Here is a 19,289-nt window from a genome sequence, read left to right as displayed (position 1 = left end):
TAAAACATCAAGAGAAAAGAAACAAGTAGACGAAACCTGGAGCAGGTACACACGAGGTATTCTTGCCAGAGCATCAAACCTAACAGACCAAACTTCTAGACCTACTGATTTATAGAAGATACAGGGGATCAGGTAACATGTCAGTACCATGAGAACACATTTATCAAATGCCAGACTCTGAGAAATGATGACAGTAGCCTGTATTTTCGATAGTAAGGGATCAAAAAAAAAAAAGAGATGGAAGAGAAGTCTATAAATTAAAAGAAACTTAAGAGACATATCAACCAGTGGAAATTATGCCCCTTATTTAGATTTGATTAAAACAAATTGTTTAAATATTTTATGAGACAAATGATAAATTTGAATACTGGCTAATTATTTGATGATGTTAAGGATGTATTATTGCTTTTGCATACGTGTTTATGATGGTAGTGTATTATGTTATTAAAAACAAATTTATTAAATATAGATACTGAACTGTCAAGTGAAAATTTATAATTTGGGGATAATCTAAGCAGGAATTTGATGAAATGGGTAGAAATACAGATGGTAAAAGATTGGCTTTGAGTTAATAATTTTGAAACTGAATGATAAGTAGATGTGGGTTTATTATGCTATTCTCTAACTTTCTGATATATTTGAAATTTTCTTTAATGAAAAGATTACAAAGAATGAAAGTGTTAATAGTGATAGAAATCAGGACCTCTATCTGAGTCTTTATACTTTGGTTATTATTTAGTTAAAGTAAACTCTGCTGCACTGTGTTGTGGGAGATTTATAGCAATTCTTTAAATTATTTTCTAGGTTTCTGATGCAAATAATATCCCAGGACTTTTGGTTCTCAAAGGCTTGGCCTATCTAAACAAGGGCTCATTAGATGAAGCTTCAAAGGTTGGTGTTTTCATTTAAGCTGGGTTTTTAAGTTAAAAATTATATTTGTCTGGATATGGAATTGATAGATGTATACTTTATAGATTATGGAAGACCTTCTCTCTTCTTACCCTGACCTAACTGAAGTGCATGCCCTGGAGGCTTTGATTCATTTTACCAAAAAGGACTATCTACAAGCAGAAAAATGGTGAGGATATATTTAGATTGCTCATAAATCTAGACATGTCTTAATTTATTATTTCTTGAAAATTCGAACTGAAGGAATCTGATAAAGATTTTCATTGTTTTTGTTGTTGCTAAGCTGTGTCCAACTCTGTCACCCCATGGATTGTTGGCTCCTCTTTTCTCCACTCTCTTCTGGAGTTTGCTCAAATTCATGTCCAGATAAAGATCTAGTTTTGCATAAGTTTGCTCTTTGTAAGCTTTACTATTTTTTAAAAATATATTTTTTTTATATAGCACAGTAAATATGGAAAATTTCATGGTGGATTTTTGAAATCTCATTAGCTAATCATATGGTCAATAAGTATGTGTAACTGTTTGGTTTTAAGTTCTTCTTCTTTTTTTTTTTTTTCCCTTCATGACCTAAATCCTAAGTCCCAGTATTAATTGCTTAGTCATGTCTGACTCATTGCAACCCCATGGACTGTAGCCCACCAGGCTCCTCTGTCCATTGAATTTTCCAGGCAAGAATACTGGAGTGGGTAGCCATTCTCTTCTCCAGAGGATCTTTTGGACCCAGGGATCAAACCTGGGTTTCTGGTACTGCAGCAGATTCTTTACCGACTGAGCCACCAAGGAAGCCACAGCTTGTTTCTAATTTGGCGTCTTTGAATTACTCAAACTTTTAGTGTTCCAGTTAGGGGTCTTCTAATTTTTTTAATCTGTCTACCTGCCTACCTCCCTATCTAAATATGCCATCCTTCCCTTTTGTGACTTAGTTTTCAGCAAGCTCTTGAAAAAGATCCTGAAGTTGCTGAATATCATTACCAACTTGGGTTAACATATTGGTCCATGGGTGAAGAAACAAGAAAAGATAAAACAAAGGCTCTGACCCACTTTTTAAAGGTGACACATTCTATCATTTAGTTCTTAGTTGGAATGGATTTGTTATAAAATAATAAATATTGATAACCAAATAAGTTAGGTACTTCAGATTACTCTTTACTGAATTGTTTGTTTTGTGTTTCATCTCTCACGCCTAAGGTTTTGTGAGAATGTTGTATGGGTTTTCTAGGAGAAAATTAAACCATAAAATTGTAAAAGTTACTGATTTAAGAAACATATGTTATAGAAAATGAAACATAATTACCTTTGGAAAACAATATTGCTTTTAGGTAATTCTACTCTGCTTTTATCAGTGTATGAGTCTTATATACTTCTCCATGTTTAACATACATTTTAGGTGTGTAACATCTACAAGTTTTGCATCCCTATCTTGATTCATATAGTCAAACTGATGAAATAATAAGTCAATTTCACATTTTTTAAAGCAAAGAAATAGTATTTTTATGCTTACTTTTATGTAAGTAGTGATGGCCAGCTTTCATGTCTGCTTTTAATCTTATGTTAAAGGATGTTTTGGTATATTGTATATTTAATTTTTTTCTCTAATCTGTGTATTTGTGTGTATGTTTTTAAAGGGACCCATCCTAACAAACTTTAATATTCTGTAATTATAAATTTTTTTTTTCAAAGGCTGCCAAACTGGATACATACATGGGCAAAGTTTTCTGCTATTTAGGTCATTATTACAAAGATGTAGTAGGTGATAAAAACAGGGCCCGTGGATGTTATAGGAAAGCTTTTGAATTGGATGACACCGATGCTGAATCTGGAGCTGCAGCAGTTGACTTAAGTGTCGAGCTTGAAGAGATGGTATGTCTAATAATTTAAACACTTTTGTCTTTTATTTTATTCTGAGTATGGAAGTAGAGATATATTTTTTTGTTATTCTTTTTTTTTTTTAATTTAATTTAATTTTTTAACTTTACAATATTGTATTGGTTTTGCCATATATCAACATGAATCCATACAGGTATACACGTGTTCCCCTTATTTTTAGATGCTATAGAAGTATTTGTGCCACTGCTTATAAATTGAGTAAATTTTTATTGGCAGATACTGAGTTGCTTAATGTTGAAAGTGTGGTTCAGTATATACCAGTTTAAAAAATCAGAAGTGGTAAATGAAAATATATCTGTTTACATAAATGTTCAGTATTTTTTATAATATTTAATATCTCTAATATTAGTCTTTTCTTTTTATTAGGAAACTGCCTTAGCTATCCTGACAACAGTCACTCAAAAGGCAAGTGCTGGGACGGCAAAGTGGGCCTGGCTGAGGCGAGGCCTATACTATCTGAAAGCTGGTCAGCATTCCCAAGCAGTGGCTGAGTAAGGCGCCTTTCTGTATTTAACTTCTGTTAGCCTAATGCTTCCTTAAATTAAACACCATTTATATCCAAAATGAACTGACAAGTTGCCGCCCACCAGATTGTATTTTAATCGAAGAAGTAGCAAAATTTATTTATGGTTTATTGGCTGTTATTATCTGCATGCACTAGAATTACAAAACTGGATTAACTGATGTCCTTGTGTTAAGGAGAGAGAGAGACGTCCAGTCAAGTAAAGTCTTAATAATATCATGTATATAGTTGGTTCTTAGAATATATTTAAGGAGTGATAATAAGCCAAGGTCAGTATCTTTGTTTTTCTTGCACCGACAAGCATTGTTTTGGGGCAGGAGAGATATTAGTAGCTTGAAGGGCATTTGGGGCAGCTCATTTTTAGTAGTTTGGCTTGAACCGTGTAAAGAAAATGTATTTGATTCAAAGTTGTTTCTTATTTATGTTAATACATAGAATACAGGCATTTAAAATTTTCATGGACATGGAATTTTATCTGAAATTAAAAGTATGCCTGTTATTCCCATTTTTCAACTCTCATATTTCTTGGTGAGGGCTTATAGACTGATGTTCAGATGTATACCTGTTCTGGTAGGATAGGAAATTGGAGTTCTCCCACACAGTCAAGGAAAAGAAATTTTGGTGGGCATTGCTTCAAAAAAGATCTTATTATTATTCATTCCAAAACTACAATGACATTTCTTACTATTAAAAAATTCACATCATAAGAGGGACAGGTATACCTGCTTTAAATAAATATGGGTTTTCCCTTTTATCCATAAGGGAAACCATGGATATGTGTGATTCAGTTACATTACTTTGTATTTTCCTTTAAGGTGTGGAAATAGTTTTATCACTTTTACTTTTCTTTCTCTTTCTTGAAATTCTTAGTTTACAGGCAGCATTAAGGGCAGACCCGAAGGACTTCAATTGTTGGGAGTCATTAGGAGAGGCATATTTAAGCAGAGGTGGCTATACAACAGCCTTGAAATCCTTCACAAAAGCCAGCGAGCTGAACCCAGAATCCACATACAGTGTGTTTAAGGTGGCGGCAATACAGCAAACCCTCGGCAAATACAAAGAGGCGGTAGCTCAGTACCAGCTGATCATTAAAAAGAAAGAAGATTATGTGCCTGCTCTGAAAGGTAATTGCTTTTTAATAGCTCCTTTGACTTTTTGTGATGCCAAAGTATAAAATCCTTGAATAAATTTCTAAATGTATTGAGTAACTTGAAAAGAACTTCTTTAGTTAATCACATGTGTCCAGTAAGAACCTTTTATAGTATAGCTTGTTACATAGGTCTGAATCTAGAAAGGTCAGATTTTGTTTTGTGACAGTTAATAAATAATAATGTGATAGAGATACAGCTTTTAGATAAATAGCATGATAGGTACTGGATCTAAAAATTAGATCTCTAAAACAGGAATTTTCCTACTCTTGTATTTTGATAATTAATTCACTATATCCTCAGAATATCTTAATAGGTTTTAGTTACTTTGTAAGTTATAAAACCTCATTTTTTTCCATTTTTGAACTTTAGAGGCAACTTTCATTGTTTGTAATCATCTAATTTTAGTTCCTTTATAGGTATCTATTCCTTCTTATTTTTGTAATTTAAAGTAAAACACCACCACCCATATTTTATTACTTTTTAAATGATTATTTCTAACCATTAAAAAAAACACTGGAGTTCATTGTATTTGCTTTCCTCCATTTCCTTTTCCTTTTTAAAGAATCAGTGGGGAGTTTAATTCAGAAGTGTTGTATGTCATAAGTGACATGTAACTTAGACCATGAAACCCTTTAAAAAAATATTTTATGAAATTCCTTAACAGAAGAAGAATTCACATTTATTAAACGTTTACTAGGCAATTTAGGAAATTGCTATTTCTTTTAATTTTTATATTATGAACGTGAAAGTCGCTCAGTCATGTCTGACTCTTTGCAACCCCACGGACTGTACAGTCCATGGAGTTCTCCAGGCCAGAATACTGGAGTGAGTAGCCTTTCCCTTCTCCATGGGATCTTCCCAACCCAGGGATTGAACCCAGGTCTCCCGCATTGCAGGTGGATTCTTTACCAGTCGAGCCACAAGGGAAGTCCAATGAATGTTTTGAATGTAGAGAGATCAAATCTTGTTTCACGACACCAGATGATAATACTGTGATAGCAGGTAGCATCATATTAGGTATTTATTAAGTAATATCCCCATTTTCAAAGAAGATTTTAAGAGGTAAGTAATTTGTTGAAAATCATGAAAATTCGTAGGTTCCATAGATATTATCTTTCAATACATGTTTACTCCAACAGAACTCTGCCATTTGAATTCTTCAATAAATGTATGCAAGACCATGCTTAAAGATACTTTTTATAAAATACCATTAAATTTTGTCTGTAATAGTACACCAATAAATTTATTTGATGTTCATTTTCAGTGTTTCTTTTACATATTTTAACATCTTCAAACTTACCTGTTTTTAGGTTTGGGTGAATGCCACCTCCTGTTGGCAAAAGCAGCTCTAGTCGATTATCTTGATGGGAAAGCTGTAGACTACATAGAGAAAGCACTGGAATATTTTACTCGGTTAGTATTATTATTTATTGTGTTTATTTTCTTAGTATTATAATAAAGTCAAATTTAGAAAATCATTCTCTGTTTATCCTATTAGCTACAGCAGTCATTATTCAGACTTGCAAACGTAAACAATGACAGACTAACCAATTAATTCTGCAACATACATTTGTATTGATTTTACACTGGGGAACAAATATAGTTTCTTGCTTTTAGCAGCTGAAATGCTGGATGCATAGAGAAGAGTGGGAAGGAAGAAGTAGCTAGTGTAGCAGCAGCTTGGGTACCACTGTTTCCGTGTTCTCTTTTAGGAGACCTAGAGGTACGAGCACCTAGTTGGAACTGGTTGGTAAATGGCACTTTAGGTGTACAACTGGCTTTACATTCAGTAATTAGAGCCTGTGTTAGACTTAAGGGTAGGACTAAAGGTGAAGTAGCAGTCTGATTGTTCCTGGAGAGAATTTGTGTAGGAAAAAATGTGGTATCTAATACCAAGAAAGAAGACAGAAACGTTTCAGCAACTCTGGTTATTTTATGGAACTATATTCATTATTTAAGTGGAATGTTATTTGTGATAGATGGCTATAAAAGGTACACAAGTTAGGTGCAGAATTAATTTTTTTGCTCTTAAACATCTTTATTGTGCTTTACTTCCTTTCTTTTCCTACTTGCCTTCTCCTCTGTGTCTGATTGATTTCCTTGCTCTCGAATTGATTTGCTTTGAATATGAACCAAATTTGAAGTGAAAGCTTCATTTTTTTTTCTCCCTCTGATTTGTGTAGTTTCTTTTCAAGTCTTTCATAACACTTAGAACTCTTTCCATAGAGGATGGTATTGTGAAGAGGGTGTAATTTGTTTGAACTAGCGTTTAAAGGTAAATGTGAGCCTCTGATTGATGATGCTTCAGCTCCAAATACTGCCTTTCTGAGTGGAGAATTTTGTTCTGGATACCATGTAGCACTCACAACTAATTACAAGCAGTTATATAGAACTTTTAACGTGATAGCCCCAAGTTTGTATTTAATTCTATACTTGAATGTTCACATAACTTCAATTCTTGTGTGAGGGCAATCGAAGTTATTTCACTTTACAGATATTTTAGTTTTTACTGAACTTAAAAGGAGATAAGAGTTTGGGTTGTTAAAACTGCCAGTGATTCTCTTCTTTTTTTCCTCTCTGTTTTCATCTTTCATGCTGTCAATTTTGGAAACTGCACTGAGATACTTAGGCAAAGGAGCAACAAATAGTGTTGCCCTTCCTCCTGATCCTCACATTGGGCTTTCAGTGATGACTTCAATAATTAATCTTGTTTCTCAGAAAGACATTGGAAAATGATTTTTGGCTGGACTCCATGAGTAGAAAAGGCTATGAACAATGTTCCATCTGCTTGTCCATCTGCCAGTAACATAGCTGTTTGTGATGGCTGATTACCAATACTTGGCTTAATTGTGCAATTGCTGTGTTTTATTTATAAGATTTTGAGAAAAGTGAAGAGAAATGAATAGCTGAGATTTTCTCATTCTAAAAAAAAGTGCCCTTTGCCACCATAGTTAATATTTTTATTTATTTTTTGAGCTTGTCCACTGAGTCTTACTTCCTTCAATAAATAGGGATTTTTCACGCTTTCATATTTAGATTTTTGGTATCCTTGAACTCAGAAAGTAAAACTCCTTTGGATTACCAGATATATTTGCTATGTTATACATTTGCTAGTTCTTTTTTTTAAATTTGAGGGAGATCAAGCAAAACCCTAATTTATGGTAATCAACTAAGAGAGATTTACTGACTTTAATGGTTTGGTTTTTGTTTAAATAGACAAACACAAAAAGCATAATTTAAAAGATCCAGTATTAAAGGTAAATTTTAATGGTCCTGGATAATTTATTGATTTATTTATGGGATTTCTGCTGCTTCTAAGAAAAATGATAAAGAGTACCAAAGAAATGTTTGCACAGTTTCTGTCACTTAAAACAATTCCTTCTCCTTCCCCTCTTCCTTTCTTCTTAAAAAGGAGGTAATAAGATTTAAGATGGTTAGTAAATTCAGTAAAGCATTTGCTGCATTTAATTAAGGAACTAAAGACTGTATATATGTACACTTTCCTGTTTTAATTGTATGTAGTAGTGAGGGAGATAAATGCCATGCTTTTTGGAAATAATTTTTAAGCATCGCAATTTCTTTTTTTAGGGCTCTGCAGCATCGAGCTGATGTGTCTTGCCTTTGGAAGCTAGTTGGGGATGCTTGTACCTCTCTGTCTGCTGTCTCACCATCTAAAGTGAATGTCAGTGTCTTAGGAGTTCTTCTAGGTCAGAAAGAAGGAAAACAAGTATTAAAGAAAAATGAGCTCCTCCATCTTGGAGGAAGGTAATTTACAAAGATGGTCATTTGATGACATTCAAATTAAATTAGAACGTCATAAAAAAATATAACATTCACTTTTATATTTCCATAGATGTTACGGTCGTGCATTAAAACTGATGTCTACATCTAATACGTGGTGTGACCTTGGAATTAATTATTATCGCCAAGCGCAACATCTAGCAGACACAGGCAGCAACTCAGATGACCTTCAAGAGTTACTGGAGAAATCTATGCATGTATGATTTTGAGAAATTTTTTATAAACTTTAAAAAAAAAACTAAGTTATTTTCTAAAAGATGCTTTTGATAAAGTAAATACTAGAGTGTTTTCACATAAACTCACAGTTATCTGTATATAAATGCTGATATTCCGAGAAATAAAAATGTATCTAATTTTACTTTTCAGTGTCTGAAAAAAGCTGTGAGACTTGACAGTAATAATCACTTATACTGGAATGCTCTTGGTGTAGTTTCCTGTTATAGTGGTAAGAATTGAGTTAACACTTCAATATTTTTAGATTGTTTTAAACAATAGTTGAGTTTTATGAAAGTCTGTATTTTTCAGGTATTGGAAATTATGCCCTTGCTCAGCACTGTTTCATCAAATCAATCCAGTCAGAACAAATTGTGAGTGTTCTGTGTCTCTGTCTATGAAAAAGAACATCGAAATGTCGTGTTAATAATTTTCTGAGACTGCCATGTAGACAAGGGGCCTAATTTTATTTGATTTTTTAGAATGCTGTTGCATGGACCAACTTGGGAGTGTTATACCTTGCAAATGAAAAAATTGAGGTAAATACTATATTGTCTGCTTTGTTGTAGTCTAAGTAAATAACATTTTCTGTGTATGATCTCTTCATAATAATTAAGCTTCTTGTGGAGAAATACTTTGCACATTGTTAATTTATCTAGTGTTCTCGCTGATATGCTAGATGTTGGATAGCATTTACTTTACTATATTGAACATTGAATGTGTAAGATTTGTTTTCCTTTCCATGTCCCGAGAAATTTCTGGTTTTATAATTACATTGTATTTTCATTTAGAGGTTAAAACAATTTTATTATGAATTATTTGGGTGTTTTTCTTTTTATCTTTCATACATGTCTTGGGCGGGATGATGAAGTAAGGGCAATGATTAGTACGCTTTAGAAACTTAAATTTAACCCTTGCTTTGGTGATTTAGATTCACCTTTAACAGATATTAATCCCTTTATATGTACGGTGTACTTTGTCATACTCGAACAGGTGTATGTTAGAGAATTGGAGTACATTAATGGGGAGCCTGTTTGTGGGTCTTGTTTGCTTCTCTGATGGCTCAGTTGGTAGAGAATCCACTTGCAATGCAGGAGAGCTTGGTTTGATTCCTGGGTCAGGAAGATCGCTTGAGAAGGGATAGGCTATTCACTCCAGTGTTCTTGGGCTTTCCTGGTGGCTCAACTGGTAAAGAATCTGCCTGCAGTGTGGGAGGCCTGGGTTTGATCCCCACATTGAGAAGATCCCCTGGAGAAGGGAAAGGCTACCCACTCCAGTGTTCTGGCCTGGAGAATTCCATGGGCTGTACAGTCCATGGGGTCGCAAAGAGTGGGACACAACTGAGCGACTTTCACTTTCAGAAGTTTCCATGGATCTGTAGATAATAGCAATCTATACTGTTTTGTGTTTCAGCCAGTATATTGAATACCATCCTTTAAAAATAGCTCAGTGATATTCTCAGGGATACATGAAGTCTCTGCAAAGACTGCTTTGGAAGACTATAAATAAAGTGAAGAAAAATACTAATTTGGATCTTAAAATATGTGAAAATATTTTTTAAAAATTTAAGCAAAGCCAAGTCTTATTAATAAGCTATGACTATGGTTTTATGGTTAGTGTTGCCTGTGAGCCTACGTTCTCGTAAGGAAGAAAAGACAATATCAGCCATGCAGAGATTATTGGGAAAACAGTGTAAAGCAACATATAATAAGCTATTCTTCGTAGCAGAAAAAAGGAAAAAAACATGTGATTTTAAGTGTCTAAGTGAGGTGTCTTGAAAGTTTCCTAAATGCTTAGTGCAGATTTATGTTGGCCATTCCTTTACACCCACTAGCAGTTCTCAGACCGCGCTGGTTGTTATTAATAGTTTTATGTTCCCAGTTAAGTCAAGGCAAGGGGAATAGATACAGTCTTCTCTAAGGATTTCCACTAAACCTGTGTTGTGGTAGTCGCTCAGTCATGTCTGAGTCTTTGTGACCCATGGACTGTAGCCCTCCAGGCTCCTCTGTCCATGGGATTCTCTAACTAAGAATACTGCAGTGGGTTGCCATTTCCTTCTCCAGGGGATCTTCCCAACCCAGGGACTGAATCCAGGTCTCCTGCACTGCAGGCAGACGCTTTACCGTCTAAGCCATCTAGGAGGCCCTCCATTAAACCTGTGGATTAGCAAATATCCGGGTGATTGACTGAAAATTTTGCAGACAAGAGGTAGACACCTGCGGAACTCCCAAGCCTGTAGAGAAATCCGTTGTATCCAGAACTCTTTTGCACATGCTCAGTCGCTGAATCGTGTCCAAGTCTTTACAACCCCATAGACTGCAGAGTGCCAGACTGCTGTCCATGTAATTCTCCAGACAAGAACACTGGAGTGTGTTGCCATTTCCTCCTCCAGGGGATCTTCCTGACCCAGGGATCAAACCCATGTATCTTGCATTATCAGCCAGATTCTTTACCACTGAGCCTCCTGGGAAGCCTGCAGAACTCTTTTTAGGAGTAGGCATTTAAGACTTGTTTTAGTGTTGCTACACGTGCACGTACGAATTGTGCTTAAACAGTGGAGTATTAGTTCTCTGTTTCATTTCTATTCATGTTTACAAGTCTGATTTTTCTTAATCTCTTATGCTTTTTTAATATAAGCGATTTAATATTAGATTTATAAACTGACTATTTTTTGTCTTTTTTTCCTAGCAAGCTCATGAAGCTTTCAAAATGGCTCAGTCCCTTGATCCATCTTATTTAATATGCTGGATTGGACAAGTAAGATACATAGCATATGGTTATTAATAACCTGTGATACAAATAACCTATTAATAGAAAGTGGTATCAGTTCAGTTCAGTCACTCAGTCATGTCCGACTCTTTGTGACCCCATAGACCCAAAAAGTTTAGATTTTGTACTGCCAAGTAGGAATCAAGTTACTAGTCTGAGTCTGTCATAGACTAATTGTTTTAACTTATCAACTGCTGGATTTCACTTTGCACACCTGGAGAAGAAGGGGATTGGTCTGAGTGGCCTCCTGGGTTTCGAGTCTTTCAGTTCAGAGAATAGTGGGAGCATCACCCATATTAGAAAATCAGTAATCAGTGATTCAGTTCAGTACAGTTCAGTCGCTCAGTCATGTCTGACTCTCTGTGACCCAGTGGACCACAGCATGCCAGGCCTCCCAGTCCATCACCAACTCCCGGAGTTCACTCAACCTCATGTCCATTGAGTCAGTGATGCCATCCAACCATCAAATCCTCTGTTGTCCCCTTTTCCTCCCGCCTTCAGTCTTTTCCAGCATCAGGGTCTTTTCACATGAGTCAGCTCTTCGCGTCAGGTGACCAAAGTATTGGAGTTTCAGCATCAGTCCTTCCAGTGAACAATCAGGACTGACTGATCTCCTTTAGGATTGACTGGTTGGATCTTCTTGCAGTCCAAGGGACTCTCAAGAGTCTTCTCCAACACCACACTTCAAAAGCATCAATTCTTTGGCGCTCAGCTTTCTTCACAGTCCAACTCTGACATCCATACATGACTACTGGGAAAACCATTACCTTGGCTAGACGGACCTTTGTTGGCAAAGTAATGTCTCTGCTTTTTAATATGCTGTCTAGGTTGGTCATAACTTTCTTTCAAGGAGTAAGCGTCTTTTAATTTCACGGCCGCAGTCACCATCTACAGTGATTTTGGAGCCCCCCAAAATAGTCAGCCACTGTTTCCACTGTTTCCCCATCTATTTGCCATGAAGTGATGGGACCAGATGCCATGAGCTTCGTTTTCTGAATGTTGAGCTTTAAGCCAGCTTTTTCACTCTCCTCTTTCACTTTCATCAAGAGGCTTTTGAGTTCCTCTTCACTTTCTGCCATAAGGGTGGTGTCATCTGCATATTTGAGGTTATTGATATTTCTTCCAGCAATCTTGATTCCGGCTTGTGCTTCTTCCTGCCCAGCGTTTCTTGTGATGTACTCTGCATATAAGCTAAATAAGCAGGGTGACAATATACAGCCTTGACGTACTCCTTTTCCTGTTTGGAACCAGTCTGTTGTTCCGTGTCCAGTTCTAACTGTTGCTTCCTGACCTGCATATAGGTTTCTCAAGAGGCAGGTCAGGTGGTCTGGTATTCCCATCTCTATCAGAATTTTTCACAGTTTATTGTGATCCACACAGTCAAAGGCTTTGGCTAGTCAGTAAAGCAGAAGTAGATGTTTTTCTGGAACTGTCTTGCTTTTTCTATGATCCAGCGGATGTTGGCAATTTGATCTCTGGTTCCTCTGCCTTTTCTAAGACCAGCTTGAACATCTGGAAGTTCATGTTTCATGTACTTTTGAAGCCTGGCTTGGAGAATTTTGAGCATTACTTTACTACCATGTGCGATGAGTGCCATTGTAGAGTAGTTTGAGCATTCTTTGGCATTGCCTTTCTTAGGGTCTTGGAATGAAAACTGACCTTTTCCAGTCCTGTGGCCACTGCTGAGTTTTCCAAATTTGCTAGCATATTGATTGCAGCACTTTCACAGCATCATCTTTCAGGATTTAGAATAGTTCAACTGGAATTCTATCACCTCCACTAGCTTTGTTCGTAGTGATGTTTTCTAAGGCCCACTTGACTTCACATTCCAGGATGTCTGGCTCTAGGTGAGTGATCACACCATCGTGATTATCTTGGTCATGAAGATCTTTTTTGTACAGTTCTTCTGTGTATTCTTGCCACCTCTTCTTAATATCGTCTACTCTGTTAGGTCCATTTCTGTCCTTTATTGAGCCCATCTTTGCATAAAATGTTCCCTTGGTATCTCTAATTTTCTTGAAGAGATCTCTAGTCTTTCCCATTCTATTGTTTTCCTCTATTTCTTTGCACTGATCACTGAGGAAGGCTTTCTTATCTCTCCTTGCTAGTCTTTGGAACTTTGCATTCATATGGGTATATCTTTCCTTTTCTCCTTTGCTTTTCGCTTCTCTTTTTTTCACAGATATTTGTCAGGCCTCGTCAGGCAGCCATTTTGCTTTTCTGCATTTCTTTTTGTTGGGGATGGTCTTGCTCCCTGTTTCCTGTATAATGTCATGAACCTCCGTCCATAGTTCATCAGGCACTCTGTCTATCAGATCTAGTCCCTTAAATCTATTTCTCACTTCCAGTGTATAATCGTAAGGGATTTGATTTAGGTCATACCTGCGTGGTCTAGTGGTTTTCCCTATTTTCTTCAATTTAAGCCTAAATTTGGCAATTAGGAATTCATGATCTTAGCCACAGTCAGCTCCCGGTCTTATTTTTGCTGACTGTATAGAGCCTCTCTATCTTTGGCTGCAAAGGATATAATAAATCTGATTTTGGTGTCGACCATCTGGTGATGTCCATGTGTAGAGTCTTCTCTTGTTTTGTTGGAAGAGGGTGTTTGCTATGACCAGTGCATTCTCTTGGCAAATCTATTAGCCTTTGCCCTACTTCATTCTCTACTCCACGGCCAAATTTGCCTGTCACTGCAGGTGTTTCTTGACTTCCTACTTTTGCATTCCAGTCCCCTATAATGAGAAGGACATCTTTTTTGGGTGTTAATTCTAAAAGGTCTTGTAGGTCTTCATAGAACTGTTCAACTTCAGCTTCTTCAGCATTACTGGTTGGGACATAGACTTGAATTATCATGATATTGAATGGTTTGCCTTGGAAACGAACAGAGATCATTCTGTCATTTTTGAGATTGCATCCAAGTACTGCATTTCAGACTCTTCTGTTGACCATGATGGCTACTTCATTTCTTCTGAGGGATTCCTGCCTACAGTAGTAGATATAATGGTCATCTCAGTTAAATTCACCCATTCCCATCCATTTTAGTTCGCTGATTCCTAGAATGTCGACGTTCACTCTTGCCATCTCCTGTTTGACCACTTCCAATTTGCCTTGATTCATGAACCTAATATTCCAGGTTCCTATGAAATATTGCTCTTTACAGCGTCTGACTTTGCTTCTATCACTAGTCACACCCACAACTGGGTGTTGTTTTTGTTTTGGCTCTGTCTCTTCATTCTTTCTGATTTCTCCACTGATCTCCAGTAGCATATAGGGCACCTACTGAACTGGGGAGTTCATCTTTCAGTGTCCTATCTTTTTGCCTTTTCATACTGTTCATGGGATTCTCAAGGCAAGAATACTGAAGTGATTTTCCATTCCCTTCTCCAGTGGACCACATTTTGTCTGCTTCTGTTAGGTCCATACCATTTCTGCCCTTTATTGTGCCTCATTTTACTAAAACTCAAAACCCAAGGAAGAGCGTGAGGTGAACATTCTGAGTACTTTAACGCATGTATGTCTTTAATTTTATATTCATTCATATCAGTGATTCGTAGTCAGTGATTAGGTATCTTCTGTTGTATTTTGGCTTTTGGGTCTGATTCTAGTTAATTGAATGGGTGAAGCTCCCAGAGTTGGAAAAGGCAAACTCCTGTTCCCATTAGCTGTGGTAGCTTTTGAGAACAGTGGCGTTACCACAGTAATCTCTGTGTAAGGTTTTGGGCCCTGGGGGCCCGAGAATTTGCATTTCTAACTACTCCCAAGTGAGGACAATGCTGCTGGTCCAGGGACTTCACTCTGAGTAGCACTGATGGAGGTCAGTAGATCTTAGGTGCTCCTCAGAGTCACTTAAGTATTTTTTTTTTTATCTTTAAATTATTTTTGGCCTTACAAATAATTTGTTTCAGGAGGTAACTAGTAGATTTAATTAAAATGATAATGATAGAGTGAAGCTTAATATTAATTTCTTAATTAGTAGTGCATGATAATTTAAAAAACCCTGCTTTCTTATAAAAGATAGATGAGCTTGAAATTAATTTTAACTATCATAAAGTCTTACTATTTGAAATCCTGAGGCAGTTTTAAAAATAAACATGTTGAGACTCTACCCAGATCTATGGAAGCTAGATTTCTAGGGGTGAGATCTCCTTTTTAAAAAGTTTTCCAGTTGAATCTTAGGTGACCCTGTGATTAACCAAGTACCTGTATGAATTGATGGGCCGGTGCGGGGGCACGCTGGGTAGTGAAGGGAGAAGGTAGCATAGCTTTATCAGGATTCTGAAGAATTTCATGTGGATTATTCCACCACTGTCTGATTGCAATGGAGTTCTTCAGGTGTCTATCAGCTTAAAGGCTCATTTAGCAAGTCATTCTGGTCCTCTGAGCCATGGAATATGGTAGTCAAGATTGAAAAAGAAATTAACTTTGCTTTTAAGCACAGTTAGAAAAACCTTTGGTTCCTCCAAAAACTTGCTTATTGTTAGTAGTAGTAGTAGTATTCCTTTTGAACATATTAAGATCCTCTTTTTTCCTTTTATAGGCTCTAATTGCAGAGACAGTTGGAAGTTACGACACCATGGATCTGTTCAGGCACACTACAGAACTCAGTATGCACGTAAGAATTTGAGCTTTCTTCAGAATTCGTTAATGAATAAAATTTTAATTACCCTTGTTGAGAAAACAAATACATGGTGATGTCAGATGCTGATGACAGCAGTTGTCTCTACTCTTTGTTCTTTCTTGAAAAATAGATAAACTCTCATTAAAGAACTTCAAGAGCTGATGAAGAAATGACTTTGGAATCTAATAGATGCAGTAGTCATGCAGAATAGAAACAGATTAAAAAAAAAGTAAACTGAGACAAACACTAGACTTAGTTGACATTTTTAGATTATTTATGAAAGCGTTTGGAAATCTTTTGATTGGTCATTATTTGTTTGACCTAGGGGAATGATGTTGAGAATCATACCAAACCATCAGGACAGTCTCTGTTTTCTCCTCTTTATTTATCCCACTTATTCCTCTACTTAGGTTTGAGGCAAGTGATTTAAATATATTCTTAGTTGTGTTGTATCATAGTGACCTTTTATTTAAAGGCACGTAATAGCTGACTTAGAAGACGAAGATCTGATATTTATTGTATTGAAATACATTGTTTTGTTTCTTAATTTTTCTTGGCAGATTTATTACTCTGTGTCTGCTTATTTGGCTTTTCTTACAGACTGAGGGAGCAATAGGTTATGCGTATTGGGTCTGTACAACATTGCAAGATAAGAGCAACAGAGACACAGAGCTGTACCGGTATAACATCCTCCAGATGAATGCAATTCCAGCAGCACAAGTGGTCTTGAGTAAATACGTGGGTACGGCACCTGTTATATAGCAAGATATATGAATAATTGTTGAGATAATTTAAAGAATTTAAAGTTAATTCCAAATTAAATATTAGTTCTTAAGACATGAATTTGCCCTTTTCTCCCATGAACAAGTATGAAGAAATCAGGTAAACTGAAAACCAGAAGAGAAATGCAGCATCATTGTAATCTGCAGGCTGGTAATACTCTGCCTGCACTGAGCCTGGGACACTTGAGGATAAGGCGGTCCTTTGTAAACGTCAGCACTTTGAGACATTAACGTGTTATGCAGTGTGCCCAAATGAGTGACTTGAATGAATACCTCCTAGAGCCTTGCTGAGAAAATGTAGGATCAGAGATTTTACTGATAGGTTTCCTTACAGAATGGGAAACATTTGTGAAGGATTTTACATAGAGGTAAACTGATGCTGAAGCTGAAACTCCAAAACTTTGGCCACCTGATGCAAAGAACTGACTCATTTGAAAAGACCCTGATGCTGGGAAAGATTGAAGGCGGGTGGAGAAGGGGATGGACAGAGGACGAGATGGTTGGATGGCATCACCGATTCAATGGACATGAGTTTGAGTAAACTCCGGAAGTTGGTGATGGACAGGGAGGCCTGGTGTGCTGCAGTCCATGGGGTCGCAGAGTTGGACACGACTGAGTGACTGAACTGAACTGAAACATTTAGCTTTCTGCAAAATTGAAATGCCTAGAACAGCGAACTTTTTCTGACAGTTGTACATAGCTAGGTTTTTGAGTCTCTGAGGGAGCTGTGTCATATACTCATTTCGCAAATTCAACTATATGTGCTTGGCCAAAAACTATATTAATTTAGAAGCAGAAAGGTGAGAAAGCGAGGATAAGAAAAATGGAGATAACATCTGTCACTGACTGTTGGCTTCAGCGTGAGTCCAGGGCCTGAATCTCCTCATTCACTTTGACTCAGTTTGGTTACCTTCTCCTTGTGAGATGACTTAAAAATTTTTCAAGAATCACTTTGTGTGATTTTCATCTTATACTGTGAACCTAACTATCACATAAGATGGGATTGTGCTCCACTTTGTTAAACAGCTCAATAAGAGATTTGAAGGCTTGCTTCCCAGCACAAATTAAGTTAAGTAGTTCATAATTCAGGTGCATTTCTTTTTCCTTTGTATATTTCCTTTATAGTTTTATGATGTTTTTTGACATTAGAATTTAAAATACTGCATTGGAAGTGCCCAAATCATCTTCTCTTTCTAGTGCACAACACTGATTGTTTTTTTTTTTTTGAAAAAAAGTGCATAGAAATTGGAACAGAATCACCAAGATAAATTGTTGCTAAATCTAATCAAGTAAGGTTTATGTGATTAGCCAAAGAACTGAATTTCCTTATAATTTAGATGACTAGTTTTAACATGAACTCTGATTTTAAATTGTTATACCTTTGGGAATAAAAATGTATTTAAACTTTGAAACATGAATAGAAGCCACATGTAACTATAGATATTATTCAATAATTTAAAAGAGTTATAGAATGATTACTGGTATTTTATAGTCAAGATAAACTCAACTTCTATTCTTAGCAATGCACATGACCTCAGGAAATAATCTACTGTTTAAAGTATCGAAAAACTTGAAAACAAAAGTAATGTTTTTACAAATACAACCATTACGCACATATTGAGAAAAGATGTTTTTGGATTTCCAGAGAGAATTCAGAATTATGCTCCCGCTTTCACAATGTTGGGTTACTTAAATGAACATCTACAGCTGAAGAAGGAAGCAGCAAATGCGTACCACAGGTAAAGGCCCCTTGAATTTAAACGTGGTCCTTCTTGGTCAGTTGGCCAATGGAGCCTCATTTTCTTGAAGAAGGTACAAATAAAATGTTCTGATTCCTTTCCTGACCTTTCATTATTTATTATTACTACATTTTGAAGATGAAAAAATACAGTTCTAAATTTTCAACTGTGTTTTGGTTTCTGTTGCTCAATCTGAGAGAGAGAGAAGAAAAAAAATAAAACCAAACAAAAAACCCTCTCAGATTTGTTTTAGAAAAATCTGTCCATTTATAGTTTGTCTTGCTTTATTAAATACATGGATTTATTCAGATAAGAAGTGAGATTTCAGAAATGGAAAGAAATTATGTGTTTGTTTAAATCATTTTAATGTTGACTACATAGTGTTAATTCATTCAGTAAATATTTGTTGAACTCCTGCTGTGTGTCATGCAGTGTCCTTGGCTGTGGCAATTTAGCAGTGAATTAAAACAAACGTAGGCTCAGTTCTCATGGAGCTCATTTCTGGTGGGGGTGAGGTACATGGTAAGCTAATAGACATCTGTGATGGTAACAGTTGCTAAGAAAGGAAATCAGAGAAGAGTAAAAGGCTAGACAGTGGAGGGGCAGTGGATTTGAGGTGGGTGTAAGAGGTAAGTTTCCTGAGCAGGCAGTTGAGGTCTGGCCTCGTTGAGGGTGGCCATAAGTCATTTGGTCCTCAGGGAGAGAGTATTCCAGGCAGAGGGAACAGCAGGCGCAAGTGTTCTGAAGCAGGAGCGGCCTGGACGTTGGGGAAACCAGGACAGTGTGTGCGAGGGAGACGACCAGCCCGGAGAGTGATGGGAAGTGAAATTAACGTGAGGTTTTTCTTCGCTGCAAATTCACTCATCTGTGAATGAGAAAATCACACTGATCTCATGG

At 36.5% G+C, this 19,289-nt stretch overlaps 1 protein-coding gene across 3 annotated transcripts in view; it reads left to right on the top strand.

Annotated features, from left to right (window-relative positions):
* Positions 1-19,289, top strand: part of SKIC3 (SKI3 subunit of superkiller complex) — a 101,645-nt gene that overhangs the window by 28,996 nt on the left and 53,360 nt on the right. For all 3 annotated transcript variants that reach the window (XM_070373152.1, XM_005899305.3, XM_070373153.1), the window contains 16 exons: positions 805-891; positions 975-1,078; positions 1,833-1,959; positions 2,590-2,769; positions 3,163-3,287; positions 4,190-4,443; positions 5,781-5,883; positions 8,059-8,235; positions 8,324-8,468; positions 8,638-8,716; positions 8,797-8,858; positions 8,967-9,023; positions 11,173-11,241; positions 15,791-15,865; positions 16,472-16,613; positions 18,299-18,392. In XM_070373152.1, coding sequence (XP_070229253.1) covers positions 805-891; positions 975-1,078; positions 1,833-1,959; positions 2,590-2,769; positions 3,163-3,287; positions 4,190-4,443; positions 5,781-5,883; positions 8,059-8,235; positions 8,324-8,468; positions 8,638-8,716; positions 8,797-8,858; positions 8,967-9,023; positions 11,173-11,241; positions 15,791-15,865; positions 16,472-16,613; positions 18,299-18,392 — 1,880 coding nt within the window. The remainder of the gene's footprint in view (positions 1-804; positions 892-974; positions 1,079-1,832; positions 1,960-2,589; positions 2,770-3,162; positions 3,288-4,189; positions 4,444-5,780; positions 5,884-8,058; positions 8,236-8,323; positions 8,469-8,637; positions 8,717-8,796; positions 8,859-8,966; positions 9,024-11,172; positions 11,242-15,790; positions 15,866-16,471; positions 16,614-18,298; positions 18,393-19,289) is intronic.

Source organism: Bos mutus, chromosome 7, assembly GCF_027580195.1.
Source record: "Bos mutus isolate GX-2022 chromosome 7, NWIPB_WYAK_1.1, whole genome shotgun sequence".
Taxonomy (NCBI): domain Eukaryota; kingdom Metazoa; phylum Chordata; class Mammalia; order Artiodactyla; family Bovidae; genus Bos; species Bos mutus.
The sequence above is the reverse complement of the archived record's forward strand: the minus strand, read 5'-3'. Positions and strand labels throughout refer to the sequence as shown.